Source organism: Microcaecilia unicolor, chromosome 1 (genome assembly GCF_901765095.1).
Source record: "Microcaecilia unicolor chromosome 1, aMicUni1.1, whole genome shotgun sequence".
Classification (NCBI taxonomy): domain Eukaryota; kingdom Metazoa; phylum Chordata; class Amphibia; order Gymnophiona; family Siphonopidae; genus Microcaecilia; species Microcaecilia unicolor.
This window is the reverse complement of record NC_044031.1, coordinates 442,267,852-442,292,706: the sequence shown is the minus strand read 5'-3', so window position 1 is coordinate 442,292,706 and position 24,855 is coordinate 442,267,852. Positions and strand designations below refer to the sequence as shown.

Below are 24,855 nucleotides of genomic sequence, written 5' to 3'. Positions count from 1 at the left end.
GCTGCTTCTTCCTCTGGTTTATTTTTGTTAAGTGTCTTCTCAAATTTTCTCACAGAGTATGAGGATGGCAGCCTATCATCTTGGATAAATAAGGAGAGATTTGAAGGATATCTTAATATTGATGGGTTCACATTGTATGAGCTTGGAGATACAGGTAAACTTTCTTCTTGGATTTAATATTAGTTCCATATCTGGTGTATGCGAGCACACTTTTTGCTTAATATTGGATAGAAAACAAAAAATATAATACTAACAAATAATAGAATAATGGGGTCTTCTTTGTGCTGTACAGATTGAAAGGGTAATTTTATAACAGCGTATCTAGTTTCAGGTGCTGAGAAGGTGCTTATTTGGAGTGTATTCTAGAAAGAAATGTGGGTATATACTATTCCTCATCGAATATTAGCATAGCAAATAAATATATGCACCTATATGTTAGGTGTAACCACTTGAACCAGCCATATAGCTGATGTAAATGCTCACACCTCGATAGCTAAAAAATACACATAAATAATATTCTATTACCTATGTAATTGTGCACCCCACTCAGACTCTGCCCCTGTGTACTCTCATCTTTAAAATATGCGCCACGGTATTTAGGTGCCAGTTCATAGAATACATCGTAGCTGAAATATTGGTGTTTATGTGCATTTGTGTACACTTGTGCCTATGCTGGTATTCTGGTTATTTACATGCTTGCTTGGTGCTAAAAAGTAGAGGTGCCATTATAGAACTTACCCCCATGGAGCACAGTTGTTACTAAGAAGTTAAAGCTAGTACTTTTTCTGTCTGCTTTGGAATAGCAGATGGCTGAGTATTTACTTAAGTTTGTTAAATATGTAGTTTTACCATACCTTGGCTACATTGGCATTTCTAAGCACTTAGTTTTAGCGAATACCATGGTGTGATGTGCAAACTATGCAGATTTCCAGAGTTCGGTTTCAGATCAGTTCGTTACAATGTAAGCTGCACAGATCTTGGAGAGGAAAGTTATGTACACCAGAATCAATGCTAGTAGAATTGTGAAAAAAATCTTTGTCATTCACAATGAGCTGCCTGTGGATTACATTTTTATTAATTGCGTCTGTAAACAGACCTTTGTAAAATTATTGAATGTGGTAAAGCTAGGAAAAGATTGTGGCCTAGGTTTCCAAATAAAGGTTACAAACACAGAGAGAAAAGAGGAAAAACATATCAAGTTTTGTATAGTTTAAAATATATTTCCTAGCATTTATAGATACCTTTATTTCTTATAAGAACATAAGCATTGCCATACCAGGGACAGACCAAAGGCTCTTCAAGCCCAGTATCCTGTTTCCAACAGTGGCCAATCTAGGTAACAAGTACCTGACAAGATCCCAGAATAGTAAAACAGATTTTATGTTGCTTATCCTAGGAATAAACAGTGGATTTTCCCAAGTCTACCTTAATAATGGCTGATGGACTTTTCTTTAAGGAAATTATCCTAACCTTTTTTAAACCCTACTATGCTAACTGCATTTACCACATTCTCTGGCAACAAATTCCAGAGTTTAATTACACGATAAGAAGAAATATTTTCTGTGGTTTGTAGTAGCTTCATGCATGCCCCCTAATCCTAGTATTTTTGGAAAGAGTAAACAAGTGATTTGCCTCTACCCGTTCCACTCAGTAGTGATGGTTGTTGTGTTATTTTTATTTATTACCTTTAAAATGAACTAAAACAAAGTAAAGAAAAATAAGGTGAACCTTTTTTCATTAGACTAACTTCATAGATTTTTTGACAAGCTTTAAACTGAAATAGATAATAGTTATAAAGATGGGGCAATTATACTCCACAGGAAGTCCTTGGAATATCAGTATTATCTTTGTAGCAGCAGCTACAGAAATGTGGCAGGAGTCTCTAGAATAGCACTCTAGCTAATGACCCTTAGGTTTTTCTGTGGCAGTGATGATCAGCCCAGTAAGTGACTCGAGGGGCTTGTTAATTTTGAAACATCAAAATTGATTGTAGTTAAGGACTGTCATTTCAAATTAACAAAACACAATACAACAACAACAACAAAAAATCTCTTCCCTGGTTTAATGCAAAGAGATTATGCAGAAAAATAGAAAATGAGTTAAGAACTGCACCGACAAAAATAAAAAAGCTTGGAGAAAAGCAATAAATGATTGTAAATTGGCTATAAGAACTGCCAAATGTAAATACTATGAAACCTATATTGGGGAGGATTAGTTATCTATAAAAAGACTCTATAATCTGGTAAATGATCTTTACTATAGACCTTCAGTCATCAAATGAGCCCGCCCATCAGCTTCCGAACTAGCAAATTATTTTGAACAAAAGATCAAAATAATATGTAGTATCAATAAATTCCTTGAAGTCGCATTATATTCTGATGATAGTACAATGCAGAGAGGGTACAAAGTACAAAACAGGGTCCAAAATATAGCAAAAAGCACCAAGAGCCTTCAAAAACGGGACACAATTCCTTTAATGATCAAATGTTTCAATAAAGACCCAATAACAAACAGGATCTGGTCCTGCTTTAGCCTCCCATCTAGCTTAGAAATTAAATCTTTTCTTTATAGATATTCTCGCTCACTTTGCACACTTGTTGTTTGTTCTAGTTATATATTTTCAACAGCCCTGGATTTTTTCATTGATTTCGTCCACAAATATTTACCTTATATCCTGAGTAATGGCTTATTTCCTGAAAAGAAGGGTAACATTATCTTAACTGCTATTCCCAAAAACCCTATAGCCAAGATTAGTGATGTAACAAACTATAGACCAGTCGAATCAATCCCTTTATTTATGAAAGTCATGAAAGGTTTGGTAGCTAAACAACTAATGGAATACCTCTCCCACTTCTCCTTGTTACACAAGTCATAATCTGTGCTCAGACCAAATTATAGAACTGAAACAGTGCTTACCACACTTTTATCCAAATTTAGAAGAGTGGTGAGTACAGGAAATAAAATTATCATCTTACAATGTGATATATCTAGTACTTTTGATGTTATTGATATTATTAACACTAATGGACAACCTGGGTATCTGTGGACCCATTCTTAAGTGGTTTGAGGGTTTAAATCCAGGGTGTATAAAGTTAAAATGTCTGGATCTACTTGTTTAACCTGCAGGTTTATTTTAGAAAGTGATCGCCGGCAATCTTCCGATATAAATCGGGAGATGGCCGGCGATCTCTCAAAAGCGGCAAAATCGGTATAATCAACAGCGGCTTTTTTTTTTACACCATCGCCACTCTCCTGTCGCCGCGCCGGCGAAAGTTCAAGGGGTCGTGTCGGCGGCTTAGCGAAGGCGGCACATGGGCGGGCTCGGGCATGGCTACCAGATGGCCGGGTTTCGCGGATAATGGAAAAAATAAAGCGGCGTTAAGCAGTATTTCGCCGGGATTACTTGGTCCTTTTATTTTCACGACAAAGCCTCAAAAAGGTGCCCCAACTGACCAGATGACCACCGGAGGGAATGGTGGATGACCTCCCCGTAGTCCTCCAGTGGTCACCAACCCCCTCCCACACTAAAAAAAAAATAAAAACCTTTTTTTTTACCAGCCTGTATGCCAGCCTCAAATGTCATACCCAGCTCCCTGACAGCAGTATGCAGGTCGCTGGAGCAGTTTTTAATGGGTGCAGTGCACTTCAGGCAGGCAGACCCAGATCCATCCCCCCCTCTACCTGTTACACTTGTGGTTCTAAGTGTTGAGCCCTCCAACCCCCCCAAAACCCACTGTACCCACATGTAGGTGCCCCCTTTACCCATAAGGGCTATGGTAATGGTGTAGAGTTGTGGGGAGTGGGTTTGGGGGGGATTTGGGGGCTCAGCACCTAAAGTAAGGGAGCTACTGTATGCACCTGGGAGCTATTTGTGTATTTTTTTAAACATTTTTAGAAGTGCCCCCTAGGGTGCCGGTTGGTGCCCTGGCATGTCAGGGGGACCAGTGCACTACAAATGCTGGCTCCTCCCATGACCAAATGCCTTGGATTTCGCCGGGTTTGAGATGGCCGACATTTTTTTCCATTAGCGCTGAAAAACAAAACCGGCGCTCTCAAACCCGGCGAACTCTGGCATTTGGCCGGGCTAAACCGTATTATCGAAAATAAAGATGGCCAGCCATCTTTTTCGATAATACGGTTCCGGCCAGCTATTTCGCCAGCGACGTTCGATTATGCCCCTCCTGGTCTCCCAATTGTGAAATACCTCAAAACTCATTTCACCTATCCTCTTTAATATTATGATGGAATCACTGGGTTGGGTACTTGAAGCTAGAAGTTTCAGTTCATTCATGTATGCTGACGATGTCACCATATACTTACCTTTTGAAATCAAATTCTGGATATCCTGTATATCATTCGGCAAATTCTGGACCTGATGGAGGATTGGACCTCAAATTAAATACAGAAAATAGTAAATTTTTAATTATATCCAATCCTTATAGTACACCTGGAATAACCTATTGTGAAATTCTAATAGCAAACTTATGCAAAATTTACAACTCAACCTACTGTTGTAAACATCTTAAAAAGAAATTTTTTTTTTCTTTTTTTATTTATTTATTTATTTAAGTTTCAAATTTATTACAAGCATTATCTCTTGCTACAGAAAATCAGAGCATATTAACATTCATGAAAACTAAGTATTTAGACGTTCATAATATTAAGAACATACTAAAAGGAAAAAAAAATTAACTCTTTCTTAGACCACCTAAATATCAAGAGGCAGGGGGCGCTAAGAAACAAATGGTGGTATTTATCTTAAGAAAAGAAAAACAAAATGAAACAAAGATGGCCTGGACTAATATCCACTTAATTAAATCTTAACCCAGATTTCTTACTTTTCAGAAACTATCTGGTAACTTTCTTAATGTCCAAAAATTCTTTCAGTTGCTGAGGTTCAAAAAAGATATATTTTTTATCTAAATACTTAATTAAGCATTTACAAGGATAGGAAAGAGTAAAGCTAGCTCCTAAGGAGCGAGTCTCTTCTCGAAATGTTAGAAAAACTTTTCGTCTATCTTGTGTGGTTTTCACCACGTCAGGATAAATCCAAATTCTATCTCCCATAAAAATTTTTGTAGTGTTTTTGAAGAACAGTTTTAGTATTGAGTTTAAGTCACTTTCCATCTAGGGGCCCTTTTACTAAAGTTTAGCATGCCCTTAATGCTAAGAAGCCCATAGGTATGAAATGGGCTTCTTAGTATTTAGACTGCACTTAGTTTTAGTAAAAAGGGCCCCATAGTTAGTAACATCTTAAAAGTGTAATATCATGCTGCTCCACTAAGAGGTTTACATATACTTGTTAGCAGCAACAAAGCATTTATTACTTTAAAGCCTTAATTGAGAGCACTGGCTATGAGGAGTCAGCAGCTGAGTAGTAAGAGTAGAAGGAGGATATAGTTGGTTACACATAGGGGTTAAGGGCTTGGGGTGGTGGTTGACTGGCATGATCCTGGATTGTTAAAGCTAGCTGGGGATGGCCAGTTGGTAGAGTAAAGATATGTGGGATAGTCGAAGGAGACAGGTGGGAAAGAGAGGGGAAGACTTGGTGATGACAGGATGGAGGAATAAAGGTTCGAGAGAGAAACAGAGAGGAGGTCTGTGTATTTCTGCTAGTAGTTTTATTTTCCCTTAACGTGTATAGTAGGGGAAATAGCCTTACTTAAGTGGTCCTTTACAAAGGCGCGCTTGCATTTTTAGTGCACGCTAAAAATAAGCACTCACTAAATGTTAAATGCAAACAGAGTTAAAAATAATTAAATTGGTACCTGGAGAGGTTTTGGAGCTGGTCCAGGACTCCTCTGATCTATTTCCTGAGTCTGGGGTTAATCCAGGGCTGCCCTGGAGGTGCTGACCCATTTTGGGTCGTTTTTGCCCTTTTAATTTTTTTTTTTTTTATTTGTTGGGGCCTATTTTTAGGGTCGTTTCTGGGCTGATCCCTGGTGGCTAGTGACTTCAGAGAGGTCCAGGACAGGAGCTGGTAAAAGTTCCCTCCAGCCATCAGGGCTGGCTGGCCACATGTGAGGGGCAGGGTTGCCAGGTGGAAAAATTTTTCCCACCCAATCGAGGCCAAATCCAGCCCAAAACCCGCCCAAAATCAAACCCCGCCCCTGACACCCCCACCCCCGCGCCATCACACCCGGCCCCGCCCCTGTCATCGGTCCCGCCCAAAACGTCACTAACCCCACCCAAAACGTCACTAACCCCGCCCCCCGCGGCTGACAAAAAAACGCTTTTAAAACCGCCCAAAAGGAGCCCAAAAAACCGCAACCCGCCGCGGGCAAAAATTTCCCACGGCGGGTCGCGGAAAACCGCCCAATTGGGCAGTAAAACCGCCCACCTGGCAACACTGGTGAGGGGAAGGTAGGTAACTTAAGGCAGGAAAATGGCCGGTTTCAGGCCTAGCTTGCCGAGTGGAGCACTACTGAGCATGTGCAAACTTTTTACATGCTCAGAATGGTTCCGGAGCTCCGGGTTACCGGGTAGGCCGGAAAATGAAGCCTGGGCCTCGATTTTTGACCTGCCCGATTTTAGTTCAAGGGAATTCGTGTTGTTCGGACGTTTTTTAACGGTGCTCCGACGGCTTTTTTTTAGCCCGTTTTGGAAGGTGGAGGTGGTGGTCATGTAAGGGGTCTCGGGTAAGAAGCCCTTTGGGTTTGGATTGTTTTAATTTTAAATAGTAATTTTTCGTACATGTTGGCCAGGACCCCAGGGAAAAATTATTTAAAAAATTATTTTTGTTGTTAGGGGTATCCAGGGGTCTTACTTAGGTGAACTATGGGGGTCTGATCCAAAGGAAAGTTAATTTGGGGCTGATTTGTGCAAGAACGCGGTTTTAAGGGGCTGCTCATCTCTGGGTGCACGTTTTAAAATTCTAATGGTTATACGTGATAGAGGGGAATTTTAGGAAACTTGTGAAGTAGTTTTTGGGAAATTCTAGTAATTGTTTTTATTGAGGAAAACGCGGCATTTACGGGGAATGGTGGATTTTTTAAAATTTAAAATTATGGGATGCCTAAGGAGATGTGCAGCGAACGGGAAATGTGTACTATATACGGTTGCCAGAATATTGGAAAAATGTTCCTGCACCATTAAATTCTATGGGATTTCAGTTTTCAAAATGGAGCTGACACTTAAAGATTCTGAATTCTATGTTCACAGTAAAAACTGTGACTTTTGTTTCAAGACTTTTGATTGGTCCGAAAGGGGCAGATGATGTCACAGAATTCCTGTTATGGCTACAGCTTGGGTGAAAAACAGTGTTGCCAGGTGGGCGGTTTTACCGCCCAATTGGGCGGTTTTCCGCGACCCGCCGCAGGAAATTTTTGCCCGCGGCGGGTTGCGGTTTTTTGGGCTGTTTTTGGCCTTCAGGGCGGTTTTTTCGGCCGCGGGGGGGCGGGGTTAGTGACGTTTTTGGGTGGGGTTAATGACGTTTTGGGCGGGGTTAGTGACGTGGGAGGCGGGGCCGATGACGTGGGAGGCGGGGCCGATGACGGGGAGGCGGGGCGGATGACGTGGAGGCGGGGCCGATGACGTGGGAGGCGGGGGCGATGACGGGGAGGCGGGGCCGGTGACGTGGGAGGCGGGGCCGGTGACGGCGGGGGCGGGGTTGATGATGGCGGGGGCGGGGGTGATGACGCGGGGGTGGGGGTGTCAGGGGCGGGGTTTGTGTTTGGGCGGGTTTTGGGCTGTTTTTTGGGCTCCATCGGGCTGGAAAAAAATTTTCCACCTGGCAACCCTGGTGAAAAAGAAAAGTTAGTTAAGAAGCTGCACTGGTAAGGGGAGGGTGGTGTCTGTATGTGCTCTCCGGAGAAATTAAATAACAGGGCCTGGAGAACTTTGGGAAAGGCCAGGTTAGAGCTTTGATTATTAGGAGTAAAGTTATTGAGATTGGGAAACCTGAATAAGTCAGGACGGGCATTTAAGGGTGTATAATATGAAAGGCTAATTTTAATCCTAGTCTGAAAAGATAGTAAGGCCTCTAATCTTAAAGAGGGATCAGAGAGGACTCATACCACATTTTCTGAGTTTGGCACTCTGTAGAAGAGGTGGTTTTTGGAGGATCAGAGCTTAAAGGCACAGACACTGAGACTAATACAGAGGGAAACCTTTGTTGTAGTGCAGGAGCTAATTAAAAAAAGTTTCCTGATAGAATATTAGAGTGCATATGTATGGGAGTCAAATTTCTTCTTGATTGGTGAGTCAGATACCGGTGCCAGCATTACAGCTCCAGTATCACAGTACCAGTGTTGCAGCACCAGTATCAGTGCCACAGCAGTGCTGTAGTACCATTGCCATAGCAGTGCCTCAGTTCCACTGTCGGTGCCAAGATGAAGCGGTTCCAGAGTGAGTGTGAGAGGAAAGCCAACGCTAGATAGCGTCTGAAGGAGATCAAGCGTTGCAAGTATAATTTTTTTTTTTTGTGTGTGCACACGTGTTTTTTTTGTTCATTATTTTTGGGACATTAGGGTAATTTTAAAAGCGCTTTAGTGTTGTGCTATAAACATTTCAAGAGTACACTAAAGAGACATTACTTACCTGGGGAAGTTCCTGGAGGGTTCCGGACCTGAGAAGGAGAAGAACAGAGACAAATTTCAGCACAAAGGAATAATATATTCCTATGGGTGTCTCTAGTATTAGCACCTGCTAATTTTTAGTGTGCACTAAAAACGCTAGCACACCTTAGTAAACAGGGTCCCTAAGAAGTTATTCTACTACTAGTACTACTACTTACTTTATAGCACTATTAGGTCTACACAGCACTGTATACAAAACACATATGAGAAGAGTCCCTGCTCAATAGAGCTTACAGTCTAATCAAGACAGACAAAGAGGACAAATAAGTGATTAAGAAGTTATTGTGTGAGTGATTAAAACAGTGATGGGTATTGAACAGGAGTTAAAAGAAGTCTCAAAAAGGTGGACTTTTCGCCTAGATTTGAATGCTGCCACAGGATGAGCTTGACATATATCTGTGTGTACATATGCTTGTAAATGCCAAATTTCTGTCTAAGCACTATAATGTAAACAGACATGCATCTTATATAGGGTGTATTTTACAGATAGGTGTACACAGAGGGAGCGCATGGGCAGTACTTACATTTAACGTACATAGCTTATGGAATACTGTAAGTTACAAATATCGTTGAAATTAGTCACATACACTTGTTAGCTCTATGGTTGACATAAAAGCTTGTGCCTAACTTATGGACACATATTTTTGCTGTTATGGTAGTATTCTATAAAGGAATCTAGGCACTGACATTTCTTTATAGAATAGGCACCCAGTTAAAGAATTATCTCCCTATCGTGGAAAACTGTGTTAATAGTGGACAAAAGGGTGGGAAAGAGGCAGCGAAGGTGGCATTGATATTATAATGCACATTACTAGCAATGGAAGTGATGATATGGACAGCTACCTGCACCTTTAAAGGTGTAATTAACTGCTTCAGTGTTACCTGCAGCTTTGTTAACATGTGGAATTGTGTATTAATAGAAAAAAAATACTAGGAGCCTTCAAAAGTGGGACAAGTTCTTTAATTGTACAGCATAAATCTTGTACATCAATCTTGCATCATATGTGTACAAGATTTATGCTGTACAATTAAAGGACTTGTCCTAGTACTTCTTTCTGCTCTTTGGATTTTGCTTTGTGTGTTGGACCCTCTTTGTGTTGTTAAATGTGTACTAATGTAATGACTATTTCTCCCCTCATGCTGGGCATACTTTGTTTACACTGAAAGCTTCACTTCCAAGGTTTTACTTCTAACGTATATTAAAAATGGTCATCAATGCACTTTAAGGGCAAAACATTACCATGGCTTAGTAGACCTTGTTATTTCTTTTTCTTTTTTACTTGTTACTATGTAAGCCGCATTGAGCCTGCCATGTGTGGGAAAGCGCGGGGTACAAATGTAATAAATAAATAAATAGGCCCATATGTGACTTATACTATAAAAATAATTAGCATCAACAATAACAACTGGATGTGGGTTCATATGTTTATGTTTAAACATCTGCAGGACAAAACTTATTTCAGCATCTTTATGTGACTTGTGAGCCTATAATTGTGGCAGAAATTTCTAGAAGTGCCTCAGGTTTTTTTAAGAATGTGCAAGCATTCTTTTCTTGTCCTTCCTTCCTGGCTGCTTTAGTCATTGGTACATGCTCTTTATTTTTCTTTCTCTTGTCTATTGAATAAAGAAAGAAAGAGAAATATTGAGACGAGAACTTTAAAAGTGTCAGATTGTATTATATACTACAGCTGATAGCAGATGTCGGCTTTTTAAAAGTGTATGAATGTCATTTATTCAAGACTGGAAATATGTGCACCATTCTTGTCCTATTTGACTGAATACTGATTTGAAACTTTTGTTCTTATACACTGGTCATCACAAATATTGAGGGGAGAGGGGGGCTGTGCACCTCTCCCAGCTTGACATTGTCATACAGGATGTATTGTAAAAGATGTACGGAATACAATGGATTACATATTTGGTTCTCAGCCAGAAGAAAAATATCGTGTGTGCTTTTTTTTTTTTTCAATTCTGAAATGAATTGCACTTTACCACATCAGGTGGGAAGAATTTGCTACAGTACAGCTTAAACCACTTAGACAAATGTCTGCTGAGGGAATAAAGTTTTTAGAAAGAATATTTAGAGTAGGTTCATGCGTAGACCACAGAAAACAAATGAAGCCCTAGCAAAAGAACAAATGTGTTAACCAAGTAATCTTGTATCATGGTACCAGCTGAATTATAATGCAGAGGACAGATGCAATTAAAGAATATTGTATAATTAGGAATAGCTGCTTAGCCTTTGAAATGTAGTCATCAAACCTTTTTTATCATCAGTGTTCTATATATACCCTGTAAATTTGTACTGTACTGAACACTAAGTTGTAGATAGTTACTTTACAGATGTGTGATCCAGGGCAGCATTTCCCAGCCCTGTCCTGGTGGCAGACATATGCAGTCTGGTTTTCAGGAATATGCATTAGATAAACTTCCATACATTAGAGATCTTGTCTTATATGTATTTGTGTTAGCAGTCCTGAAAACCAGACTGCATATATGTACATCATGGCTAGGGTTGGGAAACACTGATTTAGGGAAGAAGTTACCAAGCTTCAGTAAAATATGTCATTTTATTGCTGATTAGTTTACCAAAGGTTAGTGACTTCTGTGGTACATGAATAACATAACTTGGGATCAGTTTTGTAAGCTGAGTTACTCTGCTCTCCACATGGCTGGATGCTCTTAGAGATCTCTTCCCCCCCTTCTCCCTCTATTAAGTTACCTCTCCCCCCTTACAATAACACAAATCATACCTGTTTTCTAACCCCATCCTCCCTGGGCTGACTTCTTTCGATTCCTGGTGGTCTAGGGCATCTGAGGCTGTGCTCAAAATGGGGTAGGATGGGGTAGGTGGTCTCTAGCAGTAGACTCAATCGCAAGAATAAAACTAGGGGTCACCAGCACAATTTTGAACCTATCACAAGCTTGGGCAAGAATGATTGGGAAGTGCTCCTGTCCCAGAATCCCTAGACCACCAGAGATTGACTGAGGTAAACCTAAGACACTTTCCCATATGTGTTTTGTATACAGCACTGGGTAAGCTAAACATAAAACTAGGGGTCACCAGCACCATTTTGAACCTATCACAAGCTTGGGCAAGAATGATTGGGAAGTGCTCCTGTCCCAGAATCCCTAGACCACCAGAGATTGACTGAGGTAAACCTAAGACACTTTCCCATATGTGTTTTGTATACAGCACTGGGTAAGCTAAACAATGCTACAGAAATTATTAGTAGTACTAGAAGTGATGCCTATGGAATGGGTTCCAGGGGAGGGCCTAGGGACTTATTTGAATACAAGTATGATGTGTGTCATTGGGGAAGGGGGGTGTTTGCAGAAGGGGAGAGAAATTTCTGTAGCACACTATTTGTGTAGCTCCCGCCCCTTAATGATGGCACTTGGGCACATCAGGATGCATATTAGTGGCCCAATGCTTCTGGGCAGGAAAAGTAATGCCAGCTTTAAGCTGACATTTTTCCACAAATAACACAGCTTGCAGAATTCAGTGCAAGTTTCATTTGCATAATAATAAGGTGCTTTGCATACATCTACATATTTTGCATGTTGTTATTAAAGAGCCCATGGTGATCTAGATTATTATGCATTATGAGTTTACTGTTAATTTGTGTTGAGACAGATATCATGGGAGTAATTCTATAACTTGCCAATTTAGGCACCTCAGTTTCGCAAACTGAATGCCAATTCTATAATGGCATTTTTTTTTCCAAATTTTCTTGAAATGGAAAGAGATGCAACAAACTCTACAGCAACCACATCAACAGTCAACAACATCATCTCTGGAACCCCTTCCCACTTCCATCCCCAAGAAATCACCCACCCCAGGAGTGCAGTGGTGACGTAACCAAGATCCTGGACAGTAAGACGTCAGTGTGGAAAGTCTCATCACAAGGAGCCCTGACCTGGCACAGCTCTCCAAGCTTCATAAACCTGCCAGACTTTATAGAACTTAGCCAGTTGTCCATGTCTCAAAGCTTTTAGCTTAAACATCTGAAAAATAAAACCCACTTTCTATAGTATCTGAGACAAAGAAGGCAGGGAAGACTGTTTCCATGCTTGGGTTAAAGCCAATTTGCTTGCTGTAATGAAGTAGGTCGCCATCTTATAGAACTCCACCATAATCTCCGACGGCTTAAAATGGAGCAAACAATGTTCTACTTTTCTGGGTAAGGCTTATGCAATATACACTGTATGGTGTCCAATACAGATGCCCAATAAAGCTGAACCAGCAAGCATGTCCACCAAACAAGATAAAAGGTACCCCGACCCCCACAGTTTTTCCAACTGGCTGCCAAGGCCGTAGGAAACATCCTCTGTAAACTCACTGGTGTATAATACCATCAATAGAACATTTTAAAACCATTCTCAACAAGATTTCTAGTTGTAGAATCTTTGAACAAGTATTTAAAACCCTTCTCCCAACTCTCAGTAGGATAAGTCCTACCCATGTCCTCTTCCCATTTGGAGACATACTCCTGGAGGGGGAAAGTATAGAGCAGTAAAGCTAAACAGAGACAAGTAATGCTTCTGCCCCTCCCTGCAGAGCTCATTCCAGCAAAGTTTCCTCAAGCGCAACACCTCCCGAGCTTTACGCTGAATATAATCTCAAATCTGTCTATACTGAAACATCTCTCTCAGCTCTACCCCGTATTCATCCTGGCATGCAAAGGAACAAATTCTTCTTTCTCCCATAATGGCCCAAGAGTATGCAAGCCATTGCACGTCCATCATTTATATACCAGATCTCTAAGCCCTGTGACAAAGAAAGGAGCAAACTGTACAGCTGTTGTAAATGATACATCCTATCTGCAAATAAGTTCCCACGTATTTGATACCATATATTGAAGAGATGACTAATTCCTAATGAGGTAGCTTGAATTATTCTCAGAAGATCTTTTTGGGGAGCCAGGGACAACCCAAAGGAGGATGGAACCTATCCAAGCCTGTTCCCAGTAAATCCATTTCTTTACACTGCCTTGCAGCCCCTCAGCCACAATTCTCAGTTGAGCTGCTTTAATATACAGCAAGAAATTGGGTACGCTCATACCTTCCTTAAGTTTCAGTTGAAATAGCATTGCCCAGCCCACCCTGGTGGGGGAGGGGGGTGCCTCCTCCAGATATATACAAACATGTTTTGATGTAGCTGGGAAATAAGCACTGAGGGATAGGCAGGGGGAGTGCCATAAATAAATGAAGGATCTTGGGTAAGAGCATCATTTTAACTGCTTGAATCTGTCCCATCCAGGACAGTCAGTCCCTTTCAATGATCTAATTCTTCCTGTAATTCTTTAAGTTTGGGGTGTGGGGGGAGATGGAATTAGTCTGACATAAACCATCTAGAGTAGCTGTAATACAAACCCCCAAATATTTGATGTACTCCCGGGCCCACTGGAAGGGAAACTGCTGCCTCAAACAAACCGCCTCAGACTTGGCCACATTAAGAGTTAATATTTCTGACTTAGTCATATTGACTTTAAATCCAGATACCTCTGCATATTGGGCTAATGCCTCAGTTACTTGATAAAGTGACTCCTCAGGCTCTGCGACTCCTCAGGCTCTGTCAAAGTCAAAAGGACAGTATCCGCAAACAACATAATCTTATGCTCACCAGCGCCCCTAGCCAATCCCCGAACTATAATGGTAATTTGAGGCCAAGATTATAGCGTTTTAGCAGTGGTTCCCAAACCTGGTCCTCGAGGCACCCCAGTCAGACAGGTTTTCAGGATATCCACAATAAATAGTCATGAGAGAGATTTGCATGCACTGCCTCCACCTCATGCAAATCTATCTCATGAATATTCATTGTGGATATTTTGAAAACCTGACTGGCTGGGGTGCCTCGAGGACCAGGTTTGGGAACCACTGTGTTATAGAATACTAGTGTAAGTTGGCATCAACGTGCCTACATTTAGATGTGTCCACTTATGCCAGGTCTGTGGCTGCCACAAGTTGGCATGCCTACGTGAACATGTAATGCACACAACTTATAGCAGTGCTTGTCAATCTTTTGTGGTTGTTACCCCATGATAGTGGCCAGATAAAACTGTGTGACCCCCCTCCCCCCAAGAGGAGCAGAATAATAGTCCACCTATGAAGAGCTCCCACAGTTTGGGAAGCTATAGTATTCTATAAGCTATGTTTGAATGTAGATGGCTCACCTGTGTCCCATCCATGCTCCACCCAGATGTATGTCGCCTTGCATTTATGCACTATGGTATTTAAAAAATAGTGTGTAATGCCACTTATGCATGCAAGATGCGCATGATTGCACACACCTTTTTATAAAGTTGCCCTCCACATGTTATTATTTTAAACCATATTAGTAATTACCCCTTTGGAAGAAAAAGGTTATGTTCTTATATCTTAGTTATGTTATACAAAACATATATAGGATCCTTTTTACTATTTAGTTTTAACTTGGCCAACTACAGTTATATAAAGTATACTTAGTGTAGGTTATGGAAAACCTATTCACAGGTGTTGCTGTATTCTTTTTCAGAGAAGTCATGTGAATATGTTCAAACATGTATATAAAATCCTTTTTTCATTGATTGTTGTACCTGGAAGTTACTTTCCCATCAGATAGGTGTAAACAAGAGGTGTCTGTGGTGGTTGCTGTAGTTTCAGGTTTTCATCTGAGAGTTGCACTTCCTCAGATTTTAATTGTTCAGTTTAGAGAGAATTTTGAGCCTTGAGTATTTGTTCCATGTGTTTAGGCTTACTCCATTTCCCTTTGCATTGTACGGTTCTGGTAAATAATTGACAAATTAGCCATATTTCAATTCTATACATAATAAAGTCTGTTCTATACAAAAATACTAGGTTTTGCAATATATCTCAGATTTGTTGGACTTGACTACTGGAATGAACAATAACTAAAAGCTCATGCATGATTTCTTTTTCCAAAAAGCCCTGTATTTCAGTGCAATGTTTTGTTTTGTTTTGTTATTCCAGGAAAACTTGTAGCAATTGCTGTTGTTGATGATAAAAATACTTCAGCTGAACATACCAGGTACAGTGTAAATTTAACAACTAGTATGTAGTGCATTCTGTGTTTTAATCATCTGTTCTGTTTTGGCATGCACTTCCCTTCTTTCAAGGTCATCTGGAGGCTGAAAAGTTGTAAAAAAAAAACAACATAAAAGTAGAGACCACCTAACCTGGAGGAGTGGCCTAGTGGTTAGGGTGATGGACTTTCGTCCTGGGGAACTGAGGAACTGAGTTCAATTCCCACTTCAGGCACAGGCAGCTCCTTGTGACTCTTAAGCCACGTAACCCTCCATTGCCCCATGTAAGCCGCATTGAGCCTGCCATGAGTGGGAAAGCGCGGGGTACAAATGTAACAAAAAAAAAAAAATATGTAAAAAATTCATTTACATAAGGTATGTCATTTAAAAATGGCATAAAAGTTATAAATGAATCTGGATGCCTGTCATTTTTATACTTGCTCAGATCTTCTGTCTGGTACAAGGAAAACGTCCCTTAAACAAGAAGCAATGGAAGCTTCTGTGTTAAATCTAATCTTTCTGTTGAGACACTATCTAATGCTAGATTGTTAGAACATTGTGTATGTGACACAAGGTTGCTAAGATTCTAAATGAGAGAAGAAAACCAAAACTAGTGATTAGAAGCAAGCCTCTTGTACTAGCCCAGGATCCAGTAGCACTGCTGCACTGTGCCGTGTGAAAGGTCTGTGGTTTGATCCTTGAGTCAGGGCTAGGCTGGGGATGCTATGGGAGCAGTGATCATAGTTCCCAAGGGGGGGATTATTGTCATCACCTGAAGGTGACATTAGACGGCTGGATTCGAGACTGTAATCACAGGATTCTGACAGGAGCCCTGGTTCTTGGCCCAAGACCATGGGTGTAATGAGCAAATTAGGTACCTTGGGAAGAAAAAGAGAGAGAAATTAGTGGGTAAAAATCCCTGGGTGTTTGTGCATGAAGGCATTTGGCACAGAGATCTGAGCCATATTCCAGTTTTGCTGCATGACAAAGAAGGAGGAAACTGTTATGTCCTCCCCCCCCCCCCCCCAATTGCTCCTCTTAATATTTTCCAGTGTTAGACAGCAATAAAACAAATGATAAATCAAATGATAACTATATCATTAGGCCATGAGGTTGAAGGGGGGCAGACTCAAGAAAAATGTCAGAAGTATTTTTTCATGGAGAGATTGGTGGATACTTGGCATGCCCTCCCGAGGGAGGTGGTAGAGATGAAAATGGTAACGCAATTCAAAAATGTGTGGGATAAACACAAAGGAATCCTGTTCAGAAGAAATGGATCCTCAGAAGCTTAGCAGAGATTGGGTGGCAGCACTGGTGGTTAGGAGGCGGGGCTAGTGCTGGGCAGACTTCTACGCTCTGTGCCCTGAAAATGACGGATACAAATCAAGGTCAGGTATACATATAAAGTAGCACATATGAGTTTATCTTGTTGGGCATATTGGATGGGCCGTTCAGGTCTTTTTCTGCTGTCACTTACTATGTTACTATGCTGTTTCGGAGTGGGGTGGGGGGGGGATTTAAGCTTCATTAGGGCCAAAAGTCACATTATTTGCCCCTTAACACAACTTGAAGGGCTGTAATACAACATGTCTTGCCCTAATGTGGTAATATTTAGGTCACTGCATGTTACATAGTAAAGTGATGCAAAATATGTAAATGCATGTAAAACAGCTCATTACCATATAAAAATCATAATGTGACTCATGGTGTACACCAGGGCATAAAATGATGGTAAAATAAATCCAGGCAAAAGGTGGGCACGTGACTTATCTCTAGGGGGTCATGTTTCTTTATATGGAAATACCGCTTTGTGGTAGTCCCTTCATTTTGAGGGACAGTGCAAGAAGGGCAGGAGCGACTGAGTTCCTGCCCTGTGATCCCCTAGACCACCAGAGAATTAAGAGATGGCCACAGCAGTGAGAGGCTTGATTGGGGGGGGGGGGGGGGGGAGAGATCTTGTTCGTGGGGTTTGATTGGGGAATGGCCTTGGAAGTCATGGCCAAGAGTATTGGCCTATGTATATTCCTTCCTATACTAGGCCAGTTTTATGGCTCTGCTGGCCCTCAGTATTCCTTGCTTTGCTGTCGTCAGCATATTTTTAGTTTCTTCCTGCAGCTGCTACAGTGCTTTCTCAGTAAATGGAAAGTACATGTTACATGTCAAGGTGACACTTAGGAGGAACTGAGGCTATGCGGCCCATATATGGCAGATACACATGGATATAACCTTGGTGGTGATGAGAGATTGATGTCTCTGCAGACTCCAAGATGTTCCAATGGAAATATGTGTTCAGCGAGGAAGGACACCAGCAGGGGCATTTTCGAAAGAGAAGGGCGCCCATCTTCCGACACAAATCGAGAGATGGGTGTCCTTGGGTAGCCCAAATCGGCATAATCGAAAGCCAGTTTTGGGCGCCCTCAACTGCAGTCTGTCGCGGTGGACGACCAAAGTTCACAGGAGCGTGCTTAAGAGATGGGCGTCCTCGGCCGATAATGGAAAAAAGAAGGGTGTCCCTGATGAGCATTTAGTTGACTTTACTTGATCCATTTTCTTTCATGACCAAGGCTCAAAAAGGTGCCCAAACTGACCAGATGACCACCGGAGGGAATCGGGGATGACCTTCCCTTACTCCCCCAGTGGTCACCAACCCCCTTCCACCCTAAAAAAAAATGTAATTTTTTTTTTGCCAGCCTCAAATGTCATACCCAGCTCCATGACAGCAGTATGAAGGTCCTTGGAGCAGTTTTAGTAGGTGCAGTGCACTTCAGGCAGGTGGACCCAGCCCCCCCCCCCCCCAGCTGTTACACGTGCTGGTAAATGTGAGCCCTTCAAAACCCACCCGAAACCCACCACCCACATATAGGTGACCCCCTTCACCCCTTAGGGCTATGGTAGTGGTGTACAGTTGTGGAGAGTGGGTTTGGGGGGGGGGGGTTGGGGGGCTCAGCACCGAAGGTAAGGGAACTATGCACCTCGGAGCAATTTGTGAAGTCCACTGCAGTGCCCCCTAGGGTGCCCGGTTGGTGTCCTGGCATGTGAGGGGGACCCGTGCACTACGAATGCTGGCTTCTCCCACGACCAAATGGCTTGGATGTGGTACCTTCTACTGAACGGTATGTTTCACACAGTCTATCTTGAAATTCCAAATGAAGAAGGGAACTGCTGTGTTGATGGTCCTGTCCACTGCTGCTGGAGGAATCCAAGCCTCCACTATGCACTGATGTAGAGGGAGGGTTCTCATTCCTGAGTACTAGGATATAAGAACATGAGAATGGCCATACTGGGTCAGACTCAATAGTCCATGTAGCCTAGTATCCTTTTTCCAACAGTGTCTAGTCTAGGTCATGAGTACCTGGCAGAGTCCCAAAAGGTAGCTTGATTCTATACTGCTTAACATCAGGGATCAGTAGTAGCTTTCCCCAGATCTACCTTAATAACAGTTTATGGACTTTTTCTCCAGGAATTTGTTCAAACCATTTTTTAAACCCAGCTACATTAACTCCTTTTATCAGTTGCTGTTGCAGTGGAATCCTTCATAAGAACATAAGAGTAGCCATACTGGGTCAGACCAATGTCCATCTAGCCCAATATCCTGTTTTCCAAACTTAGCCAAGCCAGGTCACAAGTACCTGGCAGAAACCCAAATCGTGGCAACACTCCATACTACAAATCCCAGGGCAAGCAGTTGCTTCCCATGTCTGCCTCAATAGCAGACTATGGACTTTTCTTCCAGGAATTTGTCCAAACCATTTATGTTTCAGCAATTTTTATGGATGATTCAAAATATTAAGCATAGCCAACAAGCTTAGCATATAACAATCCAAGTATCAAAACACACTGGCAATTGTTGAAACACTGATGTTCTTCATCAAAACTTTCCCAAATTTCTCCCATCCCCACCCTAACCATTGCCTCCCCCCTCAAATTTGTATTTCCACCCCCAGATTATTAACAAACCGGCACAACAAAGAACTCTTGAGGCAAATTAATAAAACCATGCTAACTTTAATCAGCAAAATTAAAAGAGCCAACCTCCCCACCCCCGCCCCAAGAAGGAATTGACACCTGCTATCCAGAACCTCTTAGTATCAAAAGCCAACCAACATGGCTCATATCCCAAAAGACCCTTAAATCAGTAGACATTCTAACTAAACTTCAATAAACTATTGAAACTCTCTCAGCTCTCACCAGAAGACCCCAGACCAAGCCCATTATCCACTACCCGACTAAACCCTCCCCACCATCAACCCTTCAGACCTAAACCCATCCCAAACCTTTTTTAAACCCAGATATGCTAACTGCTTTTACCACATCCTCCGGCAAAGAGTTCCAGAGCTTAACTATTCGTTGAGTGAAAAAATATTTCCTCCTATTTGTTTTTATTTCCATGTAACTTCCACGAGTGTCCCCAAATCTTTGTACTTTTGGAACGAGTAAAAAAAATCAATGTATTTCTACTTGTTCTACACCACTCAGGATTTTGTAGACCTCAATCATATCTCCCCTCACCTGTCTCTTTTCCAAGCTGAAGAGCCCTAACCTCTTTAGCCTTTCCTCATACGAGAACAGTTGCATCCCCTTTATCATTTTGGTTGCTCTTCTTTGAACCCTTCCTAATTCCGCTATATCTTTTTTTGAGATAAGGCGACCAGAACTAAACGCAATACTCAAGGTGCAGATGCACCATGGAGCGGTACAGAGGCATTATAGTATTTTTGGTCTTATTCACAATCCCTTTCCTAATAATTCCTAGCATCCTATTTGTTTTTTTAGCCGCCACCGCACACTGAGCAGAAGATTTCAGTGTATTATCTACAATGACACCCACCGAGGTCCAAGGTGGATCCTAGCATGAGGTAACTATGATTTGGATTATTCTTTCCAGTGTGCATCACCTTGCATTTGTCCACATTAAATTTCATCTGACATTTGGACGCCAAGTCTTTCAGTTTCCTAAGGTGTTCCTGCAATATTTCACAGTTCACTTGTGTTTTAACAACCTTGAATAGTTTTGTATCATCTGCAAATTTGATCATCTCATCGTTGCAATTTCCATATCATTTATAAATATGTTAAATAGTATTGGTCCCAGTACAGATCTCTGTGGCACTCCACTGTTCACCCTCCTCCATTGAGAGGAATGACCATTTAATCCTACCCTCTGTTTTTTGTCCAATAACCAATTCCTAATCCACACCACAGAACCTTGCCTCCTACTCTTTAATTTTCTCAGGAGTCTCTCATGAAGAACTTTATCAAAAGCTTTCTGAAAATCTAGATACACCACATCAACAGGCTCATCTTTAGCCACGTGTTTATTCACGCCTTCAAAGAAATTAAGCAGATTGGTGAGCCAAGACTTCCCTCGACGGAACCCATGCTGACTCTGTCCCATTAAGCCATGTTTGTCTACGTGTTCTGTAATTTTATTCTTTCTAATAGTTTCCACTATTTTGCCCAGCACTGGCATCAGGCTTACCAGTCTATAATTTCTCAAATTACCCCCAGATCCCTTTTTTAAAAACTGTTGTCACATTGTCCACCCTCCAATCTTCAGGTACTTTGGATGGTTTTAACGATGGGTTACATATTACTAACATCAGATAAGCAATTTCATGCTTGAGTTCTTTGAGCACCCTTGGATGTATGCCATCCGGTCCAGGTGATTTACTACTCTTTAATTAATTTGTCAGTTTGGCTCAGTACATCTTCCAGGTTCATCAAGATTTTTTTTTTCAGTTCCTCTGCAACATCACCCTTGAATACCAATTCTGGTACAGGCAGATTTCTAACATCTTCTTTCATAAAAATAGAAGCAAAGAATTCATTCAGTTTCTCTGCTATGGTCTTGTCCTCCCTGATTGCCACTGACCTGAATAAGTTGTTAATTAAGGTGTGAGGAAGTAGAATATTGGTAACTTAAAGATTGGGGTTTAAAGGCTGAATTGTAGGTTAATGATAGGCAGAATAAAAATATAAAAAAACACACTTGTAAGTCTTTTGTTCTAGAGCTTCTGGACTGTTTCCTCTTCTCAAACCACATCCACAGGATCTTGAGCATCTCTGTCTTAGTGAAGAGGGTGGGGTGGGGGGGGGGGCTAGTTGCTGGGCTTTGGTCTCAGAAGATCATGGACTCTGGTTTTCTGCAGTTCACACTTGAACCTGCACCCTTATGAAGTCCTTACAACCTCTTCATCTCAAAAAGGATATAGCACAGCTATGTTTGTTTATTAAATCTTTCTAACCCACATATACTGACAGGCAGGTCTAAGCGGTATGCAGACTAAATAAGACAAACTACAGAAAGGAACCCCATCATAAACAGGAAAGAACTACACATACAAAAGAACCACTTTACTTAACCCAAACCCATCTTATTATAAAAGAAAAATCAGAGGTTGTAGGCTAGTTCGAAAAAGTGTTTTTAAAGAAGTGACTTGAACTTGGGGAAAGAGAGTTCATTACAAACGAGGGTCAGGAGATCATTCCATGATTTCAGTGAAAGAAAAAAGAAAGCAGAATGGCGAGTAGATTCTAAGATATACAGTCTTAGGACTAGTGGCCATGCACATGGATGCAGTCCACAGGTATGCACGTAAATTATAGATTTCTATCTTTACACACTGACAACTAGGTGCAAGCATTTACACCAGCTGTTGGGCTAGTGTAAGTGATTATTCCTTAATGTATACATGTTTTTGCACTATATTATATAAGAAAAGTTAGTGTCAACTTTCTTTTTAAAATAGGCTTATAATAGTTGCCATGACCAGTGCCTATAACTGGTGCTTGTTATAGAATTGTCCTCATGATGCCTACGTGCACCACCATTACATTCTCTCATTACCAACATTTAATGTAAATATTTGTGGTACCTAGGCACAATAGACAAGATTTTCTGTTCATCAGTAATCATAAATAGTAGGGGTGTGCAGTATTTGTTTTGTATTTTTCAATTCAGGAGCAATGTCAAGAATAGTGTGCACATTTTACAACACAAGAAAAAAAATCTATATATGTGTGTGTGCATATATATATATATATATATATATATATATATATATATATATATATATATATAATTTCAAATGAATGCACATTCCTAATAAATAGCAGCCTTTAGAGATAAGGGCAAGAGGCTAGAACAATGGAGATCTTTTGCTAAAGTGTGGTAAGTTTACATTAGTTACAAAGCCAGTGTGATAAACGACGCAGGGGGGATGTATAACATTTGCTCTGCATTTACCGCACAGTGCCAATAGTTGCTACATGGCACCACATTATATACAGTACCAGATAGCACAGGAGCACCCGCTTTATCTGCCACTGCTATAACGCACTACAGGGCCTACACAAATAAATATATACAGCCTGTTGCAGCAGCATACCCCCCCACCCCAAACCTGATAACCAAACACCCTCTGGATCCCATCGTACTGATAAGTCTGTCCCCTGATTTCAAGCCCTGCCCACATATTTGTAAAGAAACCCTCCCTCAAAACTCCCTCCCCTCCCCACCGGCTCCCTATCCACCTTCAAGACCCAGTGGGCAGGGATGGTAGTGGTCCCCCGCCACCCCCACCTCATATGACTCCAAGAAGCAAAATAGCCTCTATGACCCCCTAATGGTAGTCTTGTGCAATTGCTGCTAGGAGGCAGTCCTTCCATCTAAGGTGCTCTTTATGGGTCTAGGGGTTCAGAAAAGAAGGGTGTTGAGGTGATGAAATAGCATGTTGGTGGGGGGGACAAGAACCTACACTATAAGGCCTGTGGCCATGCTACTGGTCTGCTGATAGTGTAGTTTCACTTAGCACTGCCTATTGAGGTGGCAATAAGTGCAGCTACACTGTTGGCATTCGTGACAACTAGCACATGGTTCCAACCTGCTGTCATAGCTGGCGACTTCAACTGCTGTGTCTCAACCAACTCCCATCCATACCCGTGTTAGGCAGCTATGCTGTGGTTTTAATATGCAGTAGCCATTAGCACAGTAAAACCAGTACTAGCTGCTTTAACATACTGGAGCTTAGCAAAAGAACCCCAAAGAGCTGTAGCAGTCACTTTTTTATTTTAAATGTGTCCATTTGTATGTACATAACACAGTTACTAATGAGTGGAATGGTGTGCAGCCCTTTTCAGACCAGTTACAATAGAAGCTGTATACAGCATTTGGGATATGCATTTTTGTATTGTTTTGCTATATAATAGCACATGCTCTTTTTTTTTTTTATTACACACTAACTAATGTAGGGGAAGGGGAAATGGGACTTCATATACCGCCTTTCTGAGGTTTTTGCAACTACATTCAAAGTGGTTTACATATATTCAGGTACTTATTTTGTACCAGGGGCAATGGAGGGTTAAGTGACTTGCCCAGACTCACAAGGAGCTGCAGTGGGAATCAAACTCAGTTCCCCAGGATCAAAGTCCACTGCACTAACCACTAGGCTACTCCTCCACTAATGTATCATTATTAAGTGAAGCAACAGGAAAATAAAACCCATTATGAAACATGAAACAAAAAAATAAAATGAAAACTAAAGTCATCCTGACCTTGGGGCAGTGCCAATATGTATAAACACGTGTGACAGTGTTTTTAGCAGGAGGATTTATGAAGACAGGGCCCCCCTCCATTATGGCATAATTGTTAAAGATGGAAAATAAGGAATGTAGTATTGGAGCCTAGTGTATAACAGATTAGGTTTTAGTGGCCAGTGCTTTTACCCTTCTTGACCTATGTTGATTTATGGAAAGGGATTGTGAGGCTATGACTATGTAGAAATTAAGGCTATCATGGTGTGTGTGTGTGTGTGTGCACACTTTTTTTTTTTCTTTTCCTAATGTGCAGACTCTGTGGCTGTAAGTGAAAGAGGCTGTAAATGAAAGAGGAAGAATTAAGAATGTGTAGATGCAAACAGGTGTTTATTGTTGTTTCAACTTTTGTTAACCTTGATGTTGCTTTTCCTCAGGCACTGTGCTTCCTAAGACAATGATGGGGGGGATTTTACTCGCTGTAATAAATGTGTGGACAGAGTGGAAATTTAGGCTTGTATGAGTGCGGGTGATAATGCATTCTCCCCCTAAATCTATAAATCTGCAAGTGTAGGTTATAGAAGAGGCAGTTACACACATAACTTAATTGTTAAATTTGGCATTAGCAACCCATATTTGGCTATGATGTCAATTGGAGTTTGTCAGTTAGGTGTGAGTGTTTACACCAGCCATTAAGTTGGCATAAGTGCTCACATCTAGGG

General features: G+C 41.3%; 1 protein-coding gene across 1 annotated transcript in view; it reads left to right on the top strand.

Moving 5' to 3' along the window:
• TMX3 (thioredoxin related transmembrane protein 3) overlaps positions 1–24,855 on the top strand; it is a 214,564-nt gene that overhangs the window by 127,351 nt on the left and 62,358 nt on the right. The window contains exons 10-11 of the mRNA XM_030212643.1: positions 56–154; positions 15,549–15,606. Of these exons, the coding sequence (XP_030068503.1) occupies positions 56–154; positions 15,549–15,606 (157 nt within the window). The remainder of the gene's footprint in view (positions 1–55; positions 155–15,548; positions 15,607–24,855) is intronic.